Raw genomic sequence first — 19,285 nt, 5'->3', positions numbered from 1 at the left:
TATGCTCCCTGCCTTCACCAACACGCACAGGCTGGTGCGTTGGTGAAGTACGGTCAAATCGCGCATCACGGTGTGTGGGATGGCCCTCACCCGACAAGCGGATCGACAAAGCGGGCGGCGCGCCGTACTGGCACGTGCGGGCGCAAAGTGTCCGCGTCCACGCCCGCGCGGGCTTTAAGAATGCGAGGCCTGTCGTGGCGTCAATCTCAGGAACGGTTGAACGTGACGTTCGAGTCGAGGGCCGCGAGCGACTCGGCGACGCCGCTCGGGACCTTCGCCTCTCGCCTCGCAGCAGGGCGGCTGCTTGGTGAAAATTCCTTCGCAGCTGTGGGAATTGAACCTCTGCCTCCGGCGCAATTGGGGCCCGTCGAGTCGCCGCGCGCGTCAACTGGCGGGGCGTGATCGAGAGCGGAGAGTGCGTGTGTTTGCGTGGGAGGAGGATTAGCCCTTGGAAGCAACGTTTAGGAAAATCCTGGCTTAGGGGGGCACAGTACAGCGCCTGTCGGGATCAGGTGTGTGATTTATAAGTAAGCGGAGCTTAACTGCATCCCTTTCATGACAACAACAAACAAACAAAAACAGCGCCCCGTTCTGAATTAAATTGCCACAAAGCGACCATCCGCCACATGCTTCGCGGCTTGCGGCGATGTTCGCGTTGATGAAAAGTTTCGCAGCATCAATCGTCGTCGTCGTCATCACAACTGCCACATTTTCATCAAGATGCCGCGCTGCTTCAAAAATGGCACGTGCTATAAAAGCTCGCGCGGTAATCCATCGCGGGATTGCGGAGGTGCGAATCCGTCTTCACGCTAAATGAATGGCGGCGAACACACGGCGGCAGTGATCTCCTGTCTTGATGGGGGGTTTTTTTTTGGGGGGGGGGGAAGCGTACGGGGGACGTGTGTTACCACACGTCCCCGTACGCTTGGATCTGAAGTGTCTAATTTACGTGCCCACTCTAGAATATTTTTTTCACAATCTTCTCCAGCGTTGTAGTGAGTGTCCCGTTGCTTCCCCCCCCCCCCCCACATCATACGAATGGCTTTTCGTGGCAAACACGCTGCCGTTGTCTGTGAATTCTACATCCATATATATCCATCGGGCAGTCGATGTGAATTGTCGTGTGAGAATATGAATCCGCAAATAGGGCCACATTGAAACGTGTGGAGTGCAACGGGTCAGCGCTCCCAACGTTCTAAATGGGGAATGAATCCGATGCTTCGCCGGCCCCTGTACGGGTCACTTGACACGATTCGAGGTCACAGATTCCATTCAAGGTTTGATTCTCCTCCATCTTGTTCATATTCACTGTGCCGTGTGCATTTGCCTCTTCGGGTTTACTAGCCGAAAGGTTAAATTTGCATAAGATTTGTGTGTAGTGTTCGTTATATGAAAATTGTATGCAAATAGCACGGTTGGCTACGTACGGTGTGAATGAAGATCAACATACATACGTATAACTGTAAATGAATAGACCTTACACGCCTGATTCGATGCACTCGTCGTGAGCATACCAATTTATTTTCATCAATAGTGAAAACATTCAATACACGGAGCACGTGTTGAAAGTGATAACGCTACGCGTTGCATTGCTTACGGAGCCATTTCTGAAGACAACCTCAGTCACACCCTTCGATTTGGGGACTGTGATTGTGATGACGCATTTCAGGTGTGGCTCACAAGTCACTGAAGGGCCCGGGGTGGGGGAGTAAAGCAATGAGCAGCACGTGGCTGCACCACCAACCCTCCGTGCACGCGTGCGTTCGCGAGTCTATCGCTCCAAACCCCCAAATCCCAGCTGAGCCCCAGCTGCTGCGAAAATCTGCTCCATAATGTGCTTCTGATGGCGTGTATTTGTCTTTTAAAATTGCTTGGATTAAGCGGGAATTGGAAGCCCTGTCTGATTTTTTTTTGCTTGAAAGAGAAACCAGATTGCGATCGATCGCCAATGTGGCTCAGTGTCCTGACCTTGCCCTCTTCCTCCGGGAAGGTCCTCAAGTGGGTAACGACAACGTGAATGCCCGCTCCATCACAGACGAGGGGTCATGGTGGGAAGCGCCTCGACGCCCGGCCGTCGGCTATTTAATTACGAATCGTTTTTTTACGGCTGCGGAGGTTGCAGCAGTCGAGCTACACTGTCTTTTCCGCCGCGTGTTGTTTGGAACGTTTTCCGACGTTTCGTTCCAAGTTCTAAGGAACTTTCAGTTGCTGAAGAAACTGAAGCGGAACACCGGGACACCATGACGACAAACACGTGGCACGACCCAAAAAGACTTTGGAGAAAGAACCGGTCTGCCCTTGCGAGAGATTCTTGGATTCTTGTGAGACCCCTTGGCAGACGCGTGTGACAGAGCCCTCCCCCCTTCCCTCCCCGTAGTTACAGAACGCGCCGGACGGCCACCGGGCCCCGCTGCCATGCCCCCCCGGGCGGAGCAGCGCCACTCGCACCGTGGACACGCAGACGCCCCCCGTGCCGGCACGGAGGGACGCACGCACCCCTGGCTCGCCGGAGCGTGGGGGCCCGCGGGACCGGGCCGCGACCGTCCACGGCGGCTCCGGCGGCGCGACCCGCCCGGCGGACGCGGCGGCAGCGCCCGCCGCGTCGCCCTCGCGGCGGGCGGACGACGGCGGCGTCGCCGGTGCCGAGGCCGCGGCCAAACGACGGAGCGCGGCGGCGGTGGCGGCGCTCGGTTCTGCGGAAGGGCCCGAGTCCCCCCCGTGTCTGGCGCGGCCGGCGCCGCTGCAGCCCGACGGGCGGTCGCCGTTCGTCTGCGTCTGCGTGGAGGCGGAGGCCGTGCCGACGCCGCTGCCGTCGTCCGGGGGCCCCGGCGCAAGCGACGGGCCGCACGGGGGTGAGCGGGCACGCGGGGGCGAGTGGGCGGGCACGCGGGGGCGAGTGGGTGGGCACGCGGGGGCGAGTGGGCGGGCACGCGGGGGCGAGTGGGCGGGCACGCGGGGTCACGCCCGTGGCGAGCGGAGTAGACGTGCGGCTCCAGCACGATCGGTGGGATCTCGCAGGGGCGAGCGTTCCCTTCCTTTCTCTGTTTCAATGCAAAGTAGAACACAATGCGGATGTATACAAAGCATTGAAATGCAAGGGACAGTAACGGTGGGATTGTGCATCATTAGGGAGTTCAAGGCTTTCCCATTGGAGCTCCCGACGAGTTTCAGTGTTCATTGACCGACTGGTGGTCTGCTAATTGTGCGACCTTGCACCTGCTGCTGATGCAAGGGCATCTACGAGATCAAACCCTAGTGCGCAGTTGGTCGACCTCATCAATGCCGACCAGACGTGGGAATACCTACACCTCACCCTACCATGTACCCATTAATACCGCCGGATGGAGAGAGGGGCGGGGAGATTTGAGAATAGCCCCACAGTGTACATTGCCACTCCAGTGAGGCACATGAAATCCACACCACCCACAGCTCCCCCTTCTTGTTATTCCCTCTCTGCGAGCGCCGAACCCAGCGGCGTCGTCCCGCTTGGTCCCCTTTGACCCGACCGCTCTTCCCACGTAGCGGTGGCCGCGAGCGGAGCGGCGGTGGCGGTCGCGGCGGTGGACGGGGCCTTCTTCCTGCCCAAGCTCATCTCGGCGCCGCGCGCCGGCCGCAGCTCGACCTTCCCTAAGCCGGTGCGCGCGGCGCGGGGGCCCGAGGACCGGCCGGCCCCCGAGGGCAGAGAGGGCAGCCCGGTGGGCAGCTGCAACCTCGAGGAGCTCTCCACTCAGTGAGTCCTGCATTCTTCCCAGACCCCCGTTTCACCGCCAACCCCCCCCCCGCTCACCGCCACCCAATCATCATCTTGGTCCTGTGTGGCGCTGCCTGGTCTAGATCCGGATCATCCACTGGGTGTCAGAAATATTTCTCAAACGATCGAAAAACCTGTTTGTCCTCGCCGCAATGCAAGATGCTCATTGGTGGGGATGGCTAAACATCCCAGCGCAGGTAAAAGGTAAAAAAAGGGGGAGATAGGTGCAGCTACCCGCAGTTGCTCGCTCACGCCACTGCTGGTGGAAGGGGCTCCACTGTCAGGAACGGGAGCTCTCAAGAGCCCCTCTGGGAGGGTATTTTGGCCTCCGCGCTGGCCACACATCTGTGGTGTTCATATTCATATAGCCGGGTGGACAGAGGCAGGGGGGCATTGATAAACATGCACCGTCAATCGGCGGCAACCTCTCAATGTGCAAGTCCGGTGTGGTAACCGTGACACCACAACAGCACCCCTCCCTCCCTTCCAACCTAGGACCCTCCTGAAAAAATAGTCGTCATTTCCCAGGATAAACAAAGGGGCATCATTAATATCATTATTATTATTATTATTCCTACTACCACATCCGAGCTTATCGCCACTCGGTGGCTCCGTGGATTTTATAGTAATTATAATCACGTGCTCTATTTATTGCCGATGTCACACCCAGTTTAATGACATGGCGGTCACATAGCCCCGGGGTCATTTGGCCACGTCTTCACATGCTGATGCGAGCCGCCGAGTGGTCGTGCCAACATCACCGTCGCCCCGGCACGACGCAGTTTCCTCGGAAGCCGCGTGAAGGTTCTCCTCCGTCGCGGCAGAAAACAAAACTCTCAGAAGATCCGTCCCAGGGGCCACCTCGTTACCAAAAAAAGGGGCTTTTAAACAGAGAAGACGGAAGGTCTCTCATCCAGCCTCAAACAGATGTGTTGGGGCGAGCGCCTATTCAGGCCGTAACAACGCGCGAGGAGGGGGTGGGGTGGTGTGGCCGTTGTCTCCCCGTTGCCGATGTCGAAGCTCGCAAGGTGCTGCTGTGGATTTTCCTTTTCAAATTGTCCGCTTTCGTATTTATGCTACGAATCTTGCACCTCCGATTGGCATGGTTGGCTATGTACTCTGCGAAAAAAGTTCAACACGCACATTCATTTTTCTGTATCCAGATTTAACCCCCCCACCTCCCCCACTACTCCCACCACTCCCACCACTCCAGGGTCACCGCTGCACCCGTTGAAAAATGTAGCTCAATAGGCCCTACCCCAGGTGAACAAAAATTACTCAAATCAACTGAACCTTACGTTTGCACACTGTACTGACTGGGTGGACTAAAAAGATAAAGACAAAGATCCCCCGTGTAGCCTTAACAGACTGTAGAGGCAAGTGCTGTTAGCAAGCACCTATGAAGGCCAGAACGGTACACGAGGGGGTGGGTGGCCAGCACCACGCCCGACCGCCTTTGTCTCCCCAGTGGCGATGTTTACACACTGCACGAGGTACCAATTTGAGGCTGAGTCGACCTAGGGGAGGCCCAGGACCGGTTCAGATAATCGTCACTGGTGTTGGCCGTGAGTGGGAATCGAACCTGGGTCGCCGGGTTCATACCACAACGTGCTAACCGCTACACTACCGCTCCCCTACACACACACGTACACGTACACACACGAGGAACAATTCAGGTGGAGGTGTCTTTTCGGGCCCCACCACAATATGGATTATCAGTTATCCGGCGCGGGCAGTAAGTAACAACTCAGGTTGCATTGGAATCGACGAGATTAGTACCGTCTGTTCTCCTAGAACGCCGCGTGTTGTTTTTATAATGCGAATTGGATATAACACGATCGAGTGAACAGAACTAAGCCGCGCGAGTAGGAATAAGCGGTCGTACGGCTGCCTCGGCGTAGCATCGCACAAGGCGGGATGCTGCTGGATGCTTCTAGATGCTACTCACGCGTCTCAGTCTTTGTTAAGCCTGCATACGCATCGCACGTGTTATCACGGACTGTGCTTTACCCCATATTATATATTACTTCTTATGCCATTTTTTTTATTCTTGAGGAACGCAACTACCGCGTTATGGAACAGACTGCACATGGGGAAAACACCGAGGCATGGGAGAGCGCGCAGAGGACGTTTTTAAGAACTGCGTCGTATCTGTGGCTCTCAGCACACGGCGTGCGGGCCCGTACACGTGTGCTTACGGTTTACACTTCCCCGCAGGCGGTTACACGTGCCACCGAGCCATCGTAGCTAGCCACCGTTACAATGGGGGCGGAGGGGGGGACGTGCCGCTGGATAAGAGGCGCCGGGCAGGTAACGGAGGTCTGCGCTGGCGCTCGGCCTCCTTTCAGCTGCATGGCAACGCTCCCCCCTCCTTCCTCCCCCTCTCCACCGTTCGTAATTTCAACATCGATGGAAAGAGCCCAGGAGGGCCGTGGCTCCCGGGCTTCCACACCCATGCACCGGCACACCCCTTCATTCCACACACCCCCCCCCCCTATCCACCCACTCTCGTTACTTTTACATTTGAATGTTTGCTCATTACAAGTGTTTGGGCAGTCCCATTTATTATTATTACTACTTTCGACCGAAGCTCATTGCTATTTCAGTGACCACCACCTGAACATTAGTCACCATCTGCTTTTTTTAAAAGTTGAATGTTATGCTGGCTGTAGAAAAGCCAAAGTTGTAATTTCCTACCACTCCTGCCGGCGGTGGCGGTGGTGCGAGTTGGACAGAGGGCCCCGATGCCCAGGCGCGCGTTTCTTGAAATGCGGGGTAGCGATGGCTCGGGTGGTGCCAGGTTTCCAGTGGCCGCGAGCTTCCTGTGGTGGCAGCAGCCACCTCCTTGCCAGTCGTGCGGCACGGTTCTCAGAAACGTACAAAAAAAGGGAGGAATTTTCTTTTGGACTGTTTACATTTGCTTTTTGTGTATGTGAATAATGTGAGTCACTTGGGTTCTTCCGTTTGTTTTGAGCAACCGAACAGAATGGAAAACCGTTTGCAAGAAACCCGAATCAACAGTCAGCCAAATATAAGCGAGGCGTTTCACTGCATCACCTCCGGAGTGTTTTACTTTGAAATGGAAAAAATTATATTTTGAGCTTTCGTCCAAATACTTCCAACAATCCCCCCCCCCCTCCCACAATGTGTCTATCAGCTGAACGCAACCCTCATACCTGGGCATCTTTTTCATTTCAGGTTTGGCGGAACCGTGACAATTAGTTCTCCGGACAAGAACAAAGTCAACTTCATCCCCAACAGCAATTCTGCCTTCATCTCCATTCGGAGCATCAGATGTGCGTCACTGAGCTGCCTCGAGGGCACGTCGGAAGCCGACTGGGGGCCACCCTCCTCCTGCCGCACCTTGGTGATGGACAGAGACACGTTGCTGACCAAACCGGCGCACATCAGCAGAGGACAGGCAGCCCCCGGATTAGCCGGTGGGTGGCCCGAGTCTCGGAACAGCGGCGCCGCTTGCCCGTCGGCAAACCGAACAGGAACCCCCCCGGAGAGCCGCGAGCCGCAGACCGCCGCGGCTCCCGGCGGCGCCGGCGCCGCCGCCGCCGCCCGGCCGCCCGACCTAACGGCGAGTCCGAAGCCGAGCTCGCAGGGACCACCGAGCGGCGTCGTCGGCCTGCTGGGACCGCCGCAAAACGACGGAGAGCGAGGACGGCCCCAGGCGGGCGCGGCGATGCCGCCGCAGACGCACCCGGTGCTCTGCTAGTTCGGCCGCTGTTCGCGGCGCGTACGGAACGGCGGGTGCAGCGCGTGACGTACTTCACACGATACGGTTCACTTCCTACAAATGTACTCACGAGCCGGTCAGGGACGCGTTACCGCTTGCCCCTCTTCGCTGTGAAGAACGTTTGCACGAGAGCAGTTTGAATTTTACGCGTGGGCCAAAATTTGAACGGAGACTTGCGTAGAGTTCTCAGCAATTACTCGGATTGACATCATTTACATAACCAACTGCTTCGCGCAGCAAGCACTCCTTTGATTTGCGCATGGCTGGAATCGTCGTTGTAATAAAAATAAACCCAGCTCGCTCTGCGAACATAACAAGCACACTTATCCGTGAACGAATTGTAAATCGCAGAACGCATCCTCCGCGACTCCCCTCGTGGACGTCAAATCCCAACAAGCCGAGGGAGGGCAGCTTGCAACCGGGGCCCCCTCCCCCGTGTCGGTCGAGGGGGACAGACGCGAGACCCCTGTGCATCCTTCCCCCCCCGCAACGGGCTGCCCGATTTTTTGTTGTTGTTGCGAGGGTTGGGCCGACGAAAAGGTCCGGCGGTCAAGTAGCAAAACAGAAATATCTTTTTGAACCAGTCGACGTCCACCACCACCCCCCCCCCGACCTCGTGATTTAAAAACGTGCAGCCCCGTCCATCTGCGCAGACGCCCTGTGTTTTGTTGAACCAGTGCCAAATAAATACAACCCTTATTTTTCGTTTTTGGAGCTCGAGGCAGAATGCTCTCCGATCGTCAACGTGTTTTCACGGCAGGCAACACGAATTTAGGTGGTTCTGCAGTACCTCATATGTATTTACGTATTTTTAATCCCTCGATATACATGGTATTTGTGAGTGTTACAGAGTGTTCGATACTTTTAAACGAAAGCGGACGTCTCAAATGATTAATGTAATGAATCAATCGGCCGCGTTATCGATCGTTTAAAAAAAAAGCGACCTGGTATTCTCCTTAAACATAACGGCTAAGACTCAGGAAAGTTTAGTTTTTTTGTGTCAAATTTGTCTTGCGGCAATAGCTCAACTGCAAAGTCCCGCTTCGACAGCTTTTGCCCTGCGTAATTTTGCTTTTGTACGCTGTCGCTATCATTCGCGCGCCCTTGCCCAAACCTCCCTCTGGCGTGTGGCGTTGGTACCGTTCACACGCGCGCCAACACTCACCACCCAACCACCACAACCCAACCACCAACACCCTTGTCCAGAAATTGCACAAGTACTACTGTATCTACTGTACATTCCCTTTTTTCACATTTCCTGTTTGCAGTGGTTGATTATTTAAAATAAACAATGTAACAATTAGCGAGTGGCCGTCTCGTCTCAAAACGTCGCTGCTGCTGCTGCTACCACCCAGCCGCCCACCGACCCCACCGCGGGCGCGTGGTTGTTGATATTCTTCCGCGGCTTCCTGAGACCCACGCCGACGAGCCGACTCTGGAGCCGGCTTCACGAGACAAGAGCCACCGTGAGATCACGACGCGGCTCTCGACCCTTTTCCTCCTGCCATGTCTATTTTTGTTGGATCAACAACAACAACAAAAAAGCACGAAATCTCCCGCCGCGCCGGAACGCGCTTTGGATAAATTCAGCGCAAAGACAAAGATCCCCCCGTATAGCTTTACCAGACTGCTGGGGCAAGTGCTGTTAGCGGGCACCTATGAAGGCCGGCACGGCACACGAGAGGGTGGGTGGCCAGCACCACGCCCGGCCGCCTTTGTCTCCCTCATGGTTATGTTTACTGCACACCGCACCAGGTACTCATGTGAGGCAGAGTCGACCTAGGGGAAAGCCCAGGACCGGTGCAGATAATCGTCACTGGTGTCAGCCGTGAACGGGAATCGAACTCGGGCCGCCAAGTTCGTAGTACAGCGCGCTAACCGCTCCACCACCGCTCCCCACACGCACAACCTCTCATTACGCCCCAAAAGTGAACCACAGCCCCAATCAATATTCCGGAATGGGCCTAACGTCATCTGCACCATGTCCCCATTAGCGGTCGACTAAGCAAAAAAAACACATGTACGCACAAAAGCCAAACACCTGATCAATATTAAAGCCAAAAAGGACATTTGGAGAGAAAAAACTAAAATACTAACTTCAACTCGCACTAAATTATTGCAGTCTTACATTTCCAAATGCAGAAATGAATTTCTGATCTTCGTTTGAGAAATATTTTTGCATTGCAAAGGTCAATACGACATTTGGCTAATGACTTTTTGACTAAAATGTACGGGAATGTGATTCTTTGCCAATAAACCAGGAAGGCGTCATAACCGTAAATGCATTACATCAATATCTCACAACTCAATTAAGATGGAATAACCAAATTATTATTTGACGGCACAATCATGCCATGCTTTGGACCAAGGTTCTTCCAACTGACCGTGAGGGGGCCACATCTGGCTCACGAAGGCTCTTGCAGTGGCCAGCCAAAGCTATGGGCTGCCAAGCTATGGCTCGCTTAGGCCTAGAGATACAGATTCGCGAGACGAAAGAGAGAGAAACAACTGATGAATGAAACAGGAGACCAGAGGTAGATTAGTGCTCATGTGATTACAAGTTGTCATGATGCATGTTAAACTTATTTCGCACCATACGTAACCAACCGTGCTAATCGGAGGTGCTTGTGACCCATCCACCTCTGTGCATGTAACACGGTGACATCACGCGACATGCAAAAACGCAACCTGGTTGTTATGTGGACCGCTGAAGACTCCTGCTTAAGACAAAAACATGAAATTGAACTTAAACCACTGGTACATCTGAATGGCGGAGGACAGAACGACGTTTCAAGGAGTGTGGTTCTTCCAAATTTTGGAGTGCGCTAAGCCTAAATGCTCCGGGGCACCATGCAACGACCAGGAACAGAATCAAACAAAATCTTGACACCATTCCAAGCGCTTTATTCGACGAGCATCTCCAAGACAACAAAACACGGATCAGCGAGAAGGACGAGCCGTCGGCACGACAGCGACGTGGCAGGCAAACAGCCACGGTGCCCAACACATCGCTTGGCACAAGAACTAGGGCTGGCATCGTGCGCACATGAAACTCAGAGGGGAGGTTCGTTAAAAAAAGAGACATGCTTTGTTTTTTTTTCTCTCTCTCCTAAGGCCACGGAATTATTATTATTATTATTTTCGTTCCACAATACGGGGGGGGAGGGGAGGGGGGGAGAAAGAACCCGCGTAGGGAGGTAATTAAATTAAATGGCACGTGCGCGGGAGACACGCAGAACGTTCGGTAAAAAAAGTGAAGGTCGCGTCACTGAATGCAGCCCCCCCCCGTCCCATGTCCCCCACCCCCCCCCAATTGAGAGTTGTCAAGACGTCCCTTTACTTGAGGTTTTAACTTTAGAGTATCACCCGAACGCCCGTATGTAAAATGCAAAGTGACATTTTCCAGTTGTAAAAATAGCAAAAGCCCTTCCATCGTGGAATTTGAAGCAAAACTAAAATCCGACTTACGTTACAGTGTATAGCGGGCTCACGGTGACCCCCAAATAATGCCTACAGAGTTAAAATAATTACACTTCCTCGACCATTGTATAACCGCTCCACAACATTTCTAACAAGTACTTAAATGAAAGTACAACCGTTATTTATCCAGGTGATAGGCTATTATGATTGCGATGAAGAACCGGCAATTATAATGCACTCCGACGAATTAGGATACAGGCGCAGCCCTGCAAGTGCTCGCTCACGCCACTGCTGATGGAAGGACCGACACCAGGGGGAGCTTTAGAGAGCCCCTCCAGAGGGTACGGTATCTGGCCTGTAGTTTCACGCTGGTCAGACGTCTTCGAAAAAGTGGCAGTACCCACACTTTACCCCACCAAACGCGACCCGCCGATTGTCTTAAAAGAGTTCACCCATTCCTACTGCTGGGTGGAGAGAGGCGGTGGGGGATTCTAAAAACTGCACCGTTGTGTCAACTGCCGTGCCGGGAGATCGAACCGGCGACCTCTGGATTGCAAGTCCAGCGTGCCAAGCATTACACCACAGCAGCAGCGTCGCAAATAACGAACACATCTCACTTCAAATGAACACTTTGGCATAATGAGCAAAACATGCCGAGGGGGATGTCGCTGTTCTACCTGGTGCGCACAAGTAATCTCTGCAACACAAGAGAGCGGTGCGATTTACGATGAGATGCTGCCTTCAACGTCAGCGAAAACCTGCGGCCTTCGGGAGCCTTGGGCCGAGAAGGCCCCAGGAGTGATGCACAAATACAGATGATGAACTAAACAGCAACTCGGGTGCCTTTATTATTTGAGTTGCCAAAGAAGCAACAATTCATATATAACCAATAAAATACAGTGGCCCGAGGTCCCATCAGAAGTTCTGATCGAGACCCTCAAAAAAACAACCCCAAATATCACCCATCTGCTTCCATCCAAATGTCCTTATCTAAAATTTGCGTGCCCGGTTCAGGCACCGTCAAAAGGGTGGTGGCGTCGTTGCCACTCGGTGTGCATCATTCTGAAAGCAACGTGCAGTGTTATAAAACAGTAGTGTGAACACCAAGGAGTGTTTTAACCGAAGCCGGCACGCGATCCGATGAGCTCGGGTACCCGCGTTTAGGTTATCCAGTGATTTCGACCTTCAGCAAGCAAGTGCTCCGGCTTACACGCAATCCTCTACCTCTAGAAGATGATCATCACATTCTGCAGTGGGACCAAGTCGAAAAACTAAAGGCACCGTACGCTACAATATAGTTGGTCCAATAAAATATAAACACAACCAAAACCGACTTGAATCTTTGACCCCAACAGATCCCAGGACAATAACGGCCCCTCTCAACTTTCCGCGACAACTCAATCTATGGTCCCCCACAACCGCAAACTCTCGCCCTCCGAGTAACCACGGTGAGATGAGCGCCGCACTGCGGTCCCAGAGGTCACAATGAGGCTCTCCCCGAAGGAGGAGACAGCGGCATAGTCTGCGGTTGCTCCCCTCCGCCCTTCCGTCTTCCCCCCCTCCCCAGCCACCCCCCACAACGGCGGAGAGGGAAAAGGAGGGAGGGAGTGGGGGGTTTTTTGGCAACAGGGAGATTTAGGCGTTGAGCAGCTCGTGGTCCGAGTCCGTGCGCCCCACGGCATCGGGGTTCCCGAGGGGGTCGAGGTCGGCGAAGAGGCTGAACCAGGCCGACATGTCTCGCGCCGCGGGCTTCTCACCTGGGTCAGACACGCACAGTGGGGTCGCACACAAACACAACGGGGTCACACAGTCACAGCGCCGGCCATGTGCGTGTTAGGGTTGGGAGAACGCGACTTTTTTTATGCATTCGCACCGCGGCTCTATTAAAATGTTGAGTTTCTCATTCAGCTGCGGGGAATTAATATTTATTGATTTCTACCTACATCACTTTACCGAAAGAACCAAAGAGTGAGATTTCCATTCAACTCGTTGGAATCTTTGGTGTTAAAATGAGCACGCCAGTTTGCATGAGGCCAGCGTCGGGTGGCACACCTAAGCGTCGGCATGAAAAGCGCGTAAGAAAGATGGTTGTATTATTAATTTATATTTTAACAAACCACGCGGCAGAAAAACACTCAACGCTGCTTTTCCTTCTGATAACACATTACACTCGAGCCTCCTCCCGTGTCAAGGACAGTCAGGCGCCCACTCCATCCTCCCACAGCGGCTGTAATTTTATCCCGGCACTGCACGGTGGGCATCGCTCAATTCCCCCACGCCACGTTTCCATTCCTCAGTGTGTCGAGGAGCGTGCTTAACGCACACACACACCCCTCACCGCACACACACACACACACAGACTGCCACACACAGACAACGCCACACGTACAAAGACAAAGATCCCCCGTATAGCCTGAACAGACTGTTGGGGCAAGTGCTGTTAGCGAGCACCTATGAAGGCCAGAACGGCACACGAGGGGGTGGGTGGTCAGCACCACCCGGCCTTTGTCTCCCTAGTGACAATGTTTTTACACATCACACCAGGTACTCATTTGAGGCTGAGTCGATCTACGGAAGGCCCAGGACAGGTTCAGAAAATCGTCACTGATGTTGGGCGTGAGTGGGAATCAAACTCTGGTTGTCAGGTTCGTAGCGCAGCGTGAAAACCGCTACACTACCACTCCCCATAAACACACCGTCACACACACACACACGCACTGCCACACGTACACACACCGCCACACACACACTACCACACACACACCACCACACACACCACCACACACACACACCACACACACACCACCATCACATACACACCACCACACGCAGACCTCACATTTCGCTGAATGCGAAATCGTCCAGGATTATTATTTCTCTTAATGTGTTTTTTCAGTTTTTAGGAGAAATTCAGCAGTAAAAATAAGTGCCTTATTCTGGGCGTGCCACAACCTTGGCTGGCCCACTTTCTCTCGACAGCCAGGCTAATGCATCGGCGGCTGGGCGTGTTTTAAATGAGTCCAGATAAAAAAAAAACATCCAGGTAGGTAGGTGCTGGATTTGGACATTTTACGAATCAGTGCCAAGCAGAGGGAAAAAAAATTAACAAGCATACATATGATGAACACAGGGAACACAGGGAACACGATCACACCGGCAGCATAAGCAGCTTGTGTAGCGCTCTGCACGCTGCTTGGAGGGCACAACATGTTCCAGTTCATGAAACGTATATAACGTGACATTAATACATATAACGCGATATTAATGTGCTGGGCCTGGCCACCACAACTGTTGCCAACAGAGTAGGCTTCATGTTCAAGTGTCATTTTCCCACACCCCTTCCCCACCGGGACAGGAAGTTAAATGATCCACATCTGCAAAGACGTGGAAGGGGCAGGATAATCTGAGTTGGAGTAGCTCACGTCGTGGCTTGGCACGGGGAGGGGAGGAAACACAAGGGCGCAGGCCGGGCTTATTACTACGCAAAGTTGCACGTGTGTAACGCAACGACGTGGAATACAATTTTCCTGAAACGCAAGGGCACAAACGCAGAGGGCACAAATCCCGAGCAAGACCACTGGCTCACACCATGCTGTTCCTGCATGTTAATGAGACGTCTGATTTGAACTATTTAAACTATCTTACCAGGTAAGGCCCACTTGAGCTCTACAGCTCTTTTTCAGAAGCGACCTGGCCACAAATGATAGCTCAAGGAAGTGGATTTGTCACGTGGAAATTTATAGTAGCCAAATACTCGAAATGCAAGTTTAAAAAATGTTAAGGGAAAAAAACAGAGCACGCGGAGAAAAATCCACGCGGCCACGCGGAGAGAGGCATGCAAACACCAAAGGTACGGCAGAGGCATGAGGGTCAGAATTCAACCCACGACCTCCTGTACATCTCGTGAGCTAGTTAACATCTCACCAACTGCAGCATCCTAGAAAGCACGAGTGTGCGCACAAGGGGTTCACTTTTACAATTGCTGCACGATACCCCCTGCGCCGTTCTCTGTTGAGAACGACGAGCATCCGCGCCCGTTGGGAGCGCGCTCGTCTAGCGGTCCCTTCGCGTGCGCGTGCATGCGCACGCGCACGCGCCTGGCGACGCGATCGCCCCCCCCCAGAGCACTTTCATTCGTCACGGCCGCCTCGTTAAAGAGCCCCGCGCCGTTACTTGCGGCGACACGCGAGTGACGCTTCAGCATCCACGATGCCCCGCGAACACGGCCAACGCTTAAGATCCCCGGGCTTGAAACGGACTCGGTCAAAACTCTCACATTCAAGATGTTTAAGATTAAACCAAAAAACGGGAGAGAAAAAAAACTTGCAAATAAGGGCGCAGCGGTTGCGCAACGCTTAACGCACTGGGGATTTTTGTTCAACTCCCAGCCATGGCTAACATCGGTGGCGAGTGAAATGTGCACCGATCCTGGGCCTCCCCTTCATCGACGCGCACTGAAGCAGCGCGGTGTCGCATGTCGTCAAACAACCCCGGATGACTGACACGGTGTGGGGAGGCCTTCATCTAGCAGTGGATTGACAAAGGGCAAAAAATAATTATTAAATTACTCTGTAAAATAAATCAAATCTGCCCACAGAACCCCCAGGAGTACACGCAATTACACATGGGCTGCATTAGAGGTCCATAATAAATCTGTGGAGGCACAGAGAGAAGGGCGCTGTTTCCCAATCGTTACAGAATCATAATTCGGTTGTTATTCGTTGTAAACGTTGCTGTTCCGAGCACCTGGGGAACCAAGTGGCTGCCACGGCCCAGCCAAGCGCCCCGCAGTTGCGCACTGAGTCTGTAATGAGATATTTTATGCTCTGTTTGCAAATGTAAAGTATGCCATAATGGCAGTGATTTCCAGAGCAATATTTTCCAATTTTCTTTTGATGTTACAATAATACGAAACTATTCCCAACATGGATTCCTGTTGATGGATGCTGCACTGAAGGGGAATGCGTGGAAGCGAGCCAGAACGCGCACGCGCGTGGCATTGCGTGCGTTTGCGCGTCGGACACATACGTGTGCCCATAGAAGCCAAGTGTGTGTGTGTGTGTGTTTACCCAAGGTGACATTTCATCCAATTCGGATCATGCACAATCACATTTCCCCTGAAAATTCTGGGCAAGCGGCAGGTGTCAAGGAAGGCACGGGCCGGCGGCACCAACGAGCGTTAGCCCAGTTAACGTTTATTGCAGAGGTTCACGGTTCGAATCCAACGGCCACCCTGGTTATTGCTGCGGTGCGTGCGTAAACAGTAAAAATACTCCGCGCCGTCTACTTCGCAGTGGACGTGAAAGATCCCGTGGCGTCAGTCACAAGAGTAGGCCATTGCAGCCTCTTGTCGTGGTACAAATTTTTCAAGTTACTCAAACTACCAACAATTAAACTCAATTAGAATTACACAGCGCAACCACCGACTCCGACTGCAGAATCATTGGTCAGGACTCTCGTCAAAAAACATTAAAAATAGTCACGAGACTCAGCGAGGCTCTCCTGTATAAACCAGCACAATAATAAAGGCTCAGGTGCCGGTGCCGAGCTAGGCCTTGAAGGTGGCGGCACCTTTTTTTGGCTGCGGGTGCCCCGGTGGGGCCGCCGGTGATGCGAGAGGAGCGTTGAGTTCGGTGCCCGGGCCCATTTGCTCGTGCCGTAGCGCGTCCCAGTCCGCCCCTGCATGCATCACACCACAGCAGCGGGACACGGTGTTTGTCAACGGTGAGTTATCCGCCGAAGAGAACATTTCTTTAGAACTACTTTTTTACGTTTCGTTTGATGTCCTTCCCCCGCACCTCCGATTAGCATGGTTGGCTACGTACGGTGCAAAAGAAGTTCAACATACGTACAAGAGAAAGGTCCATGGCACAAGCTCCCACCTTCTCGGCTGACCCCACAGGCACCTCCTCACCTGGCTACACCACACTCCGTACGGAGGTTCCTAAGCCATGACTTGGGAAAGATGGTTGAGGTGGCTTTCACTTGGCTTCCTCAACAGTGTTTTATAGTTGACACCATAAGAGTTTGTCACAACCCAGGATGCCTGCTACTACTCCGGTACACCAAGTCAATTCATGAGTATTTGTCAGTGGTAAGAGTGGTTAATTGTTCACAGCTTCTGCTTGAACATTACTGGCAAAGCAGTCCCTTTTATTTTAACCCAGGACATTGCGAGCGAAGGGAGAGAGCAAGGACATTACCTTACACTCAACTGTTCCCAGTTGCACCGAATGGCCCAAACATGTTCATTGAGGGCTCTTGCCAATATGACCTGAACACCTGGCAGCATTTGTTCTACAGCCCACACACTGCTGTGGATACTTATAGAAGTCAAAACTGGTCTAGTGTGTCCAGTAAATGGTCCAAGATGCTTGAACAAACGTTGCTGTAGAAGAACCACCGGCTAATTAACGTAATTTCTAGTTGTCAATTATGAGACACACCCGTGTCTTTATGTATTCCTCACTTCCTTGCTAACGTACACCCACGTGCCTGAGAAATCACCTCCTCTCACTATTCCACACCATTGAAGGAACACAGCTCAACTGCCACGAGACCACGCTGCATTACTGACCAGCACGGGAACGTGCAAGGGCAAGGGGTGAGCAAACCCACCTGAGACAGAGCGGCTGTAGTTCATGTCGAGGAGCTCCGATGGCAGGAAACCCCCGCGGGCGCCTGATGGGTCCATCGTTTGAGCCGGGAGGAGAGGGGTCAGGCCAGCCGTGCCGGTGACCTGGCCTGGCAGGCCGGGCGCCAACGACATCAGGTGATCGCCATCACCGCCGCCACCGCAGCTGCCATCGCCGTCACCGCTTTGGGGCGGCTCGGCAGGCGACGGCATGGGCCACTGGGACAGCTCGCCCCCGAACACGGCCTGCCATGCCGAGCCGAAGTCGGCGTCGGACGGGGCATTCATGATCTCGTTGAGCAGCGCCAGGTCGTCCTTCTCGCCGTCCTCGCCCTCCGCCACTTCTCCCAGCTCCGCCAGCAAATCTGTCGCACGGCACGCGGCAGGCTTAGGGAGGGTCGACCGACGATCGAACGAACGCGGAGAAAGATGGCGAAAGTGAGGGCCGGTTTTTTTTTGGGCCAACTTGGCGAGCACATCTCATGGTCGCGACAATAACTCAGAAGCTAATTTTTTTTGGGACAAATATCAAGAGGTTTTGAACTTTATTTAAAAGGCTTAAGAAAACCTCACTGCCAGAGGAATCATCAGATAAAAGTAATGAAAAAAATTCAAATTTAATGCAGTGTCGGCATCAAATCTGCCTTCATCCCCGGCGGAGAGAGACGCTAATCCTCGCCGAAGCTGCTGCATCTCTGTTACAGACCGAGGCGTCGCGTCTCCATCCATCACGCGCGTCCCCCGTGCCCGCCACCGCCACAATCGCCGCTCCTTCCGGGCCCCTTTCCAGGTGCCACAAACCCGGCGCTCGGCAAGCCCTAATCCTGGAGCTGGGCGCTCCCCTGCTGGGCGCCGACTCATTAGCATGCAGCCGTGCCAAACGCCCGGCTCGGAATGCCGGCAGGGACAATGCCGCTGACAGATCTGCAGACTGCAGTGGAGACCCTTTATATAAAGCGCCATTCTGTACACTAAAAATTACTCTTGAGAAGGGAATAGAAAGAGGAAAAAAATCTTTCAAAAGCCAAGGTTGGCACGAAATAACATTTCAAGTCGATAACGTAAAAAAGCCCTTTTTGATTTCTTTTATTCAATTACGTTTTTTCTTCCTTTCTGTATTTTTATATCGGAGATAGATGTTGATGAAATGTTATCGCATTACCCAGCAGGGCCTAATGTTGGCGGCTGACATTCTGGTCACAGGCGCCGCTCGAGTGCAGACAACCATTCTTTCTGACCAATCACATTAAGGCGTGAGCGGCTGTCACACTCAGAGGGGGAACTGCCGCGTTAATATCGCCGCTAGGCCACCATCAAATTAACACGCCGGTTGCCCACTCAAACTCAAAGAGGGTCCCCCGTTAAATGACCCAAGCACCGTCTAGTCGCTCATAGCGAGGTTTTCACATCCAGCAAAAAAACAAGACTTAGGATGGGCAGGAGGCATATTGCAGGACTGTACAGTAAATCGGCTGTTGATTTATCTATACGCAACATGGAGAGTGCTAACTCCTCGTATTGTAAGTGGGTTTCCTCAACGTACTCTAATTTCATCCCACAAGAAGTATAACACTTCTTAAAAAGGAACCGACCTAATATCCAAATGCAAAACCCTCTTGAACACGAGCTTTGAGACTCTGTAAGCTTTTCCAGGATAATTTAAACAGCATTAATGTTTTGATTTAAAGCTTTCGTGACTGCAGTAATTCATATTCTTAGTTTTTTCGGTAAAGTT

General features: G+C 53.1%; 2 protein-coding genes across 7 annotated transcripts in view; one reads left to right on the top strand and one right to left on the bottom strand.

The window, feature by feature from the left end:
* LOC116941059 (uncharacterized) overlaps positions 1 to 8,799 on the top strand; it is a 58,198-nt gene extending 49,399 nt beyond the window's left edge. For all 4 annotated transcript variants that reach the window (XM_032951659.2, XM_032951657.2, XM_032951658.2 and 1 more), the window contains 3 exons: positions 2,378 to 2,852; positions 3,523 to 3,730; positions 6,950 to 8,799. In XM_032951659.2, coding sequence (XP_032807550.2) covers positions 2,378 to 2,852; positions 3,523 to 3,730; positions 6,950 to 7,475 — 1,209 coding nt within the window. In that variant the 3' untranslated portion in view covers positions 7,476 to 8,799. The remainder of the gene's footprint in view (positions 1 to 2,377; positions 2,853 to 3,522; positions 3,731 to 6,949) is intronic.
* A 1,585-nt stretch (positions 8,800 to 10,384) lies between these two features.
* ICA1 (islet cell autoantigen 1) overlaps positions 10,385 to 19,285 on the bottom strand; it is a 28,530-nt gene continuing 19,629 nt past the window's right edge. For all 3 annotated transcript variants that reach the window (XM_032951662.2, XM_032951664.2, XM_032951663.2), the window contains 3 exons: positions 17,535 to 17,915; positions 16,488 to 16,595; positions 10,385 to 12,673 (listed from right to left, as the gene is read on the bottom strand). In XM_032951662.2, the coding sequence (XP_032807553.2) occupies positions 12,552 to 12,673; positions 16,488 to 16,595; positions 17,535 to 17,915 (611 nt within the window). In that variant the 3' untranslated portion in view covers positions 10,385 to 12,551. The remainder of the gene's footprint in view (positions 12,674 to 16,487; positions 16,596 to 17,534; positions 17,916 to 19,285) is intronic.

The sequence above is a fragment of the Petromyzon marinus genome, chromosome 10 (genome assembly GCF_048934315.1).
Source record: "Petromyzon marinus isolate PM22_M1 ecotype Great Lakes invasive population chromosome 10, UKy_Petmar_22M1.pri1.0, whole genome shotgun sequence".
In the NCBI taxonomy this organism is placed as follows: Eukaryota; Metazoa; Chordata; class Hyperoartia; order Petromyzontiformes; family Petromyzontidae; genus Petromyzon; species Petromyzon marinus.
Note: the sequence above shows the minus strand (reverse complement) of the source record. Positions and strands in the feature narration are given on the sequence as shown.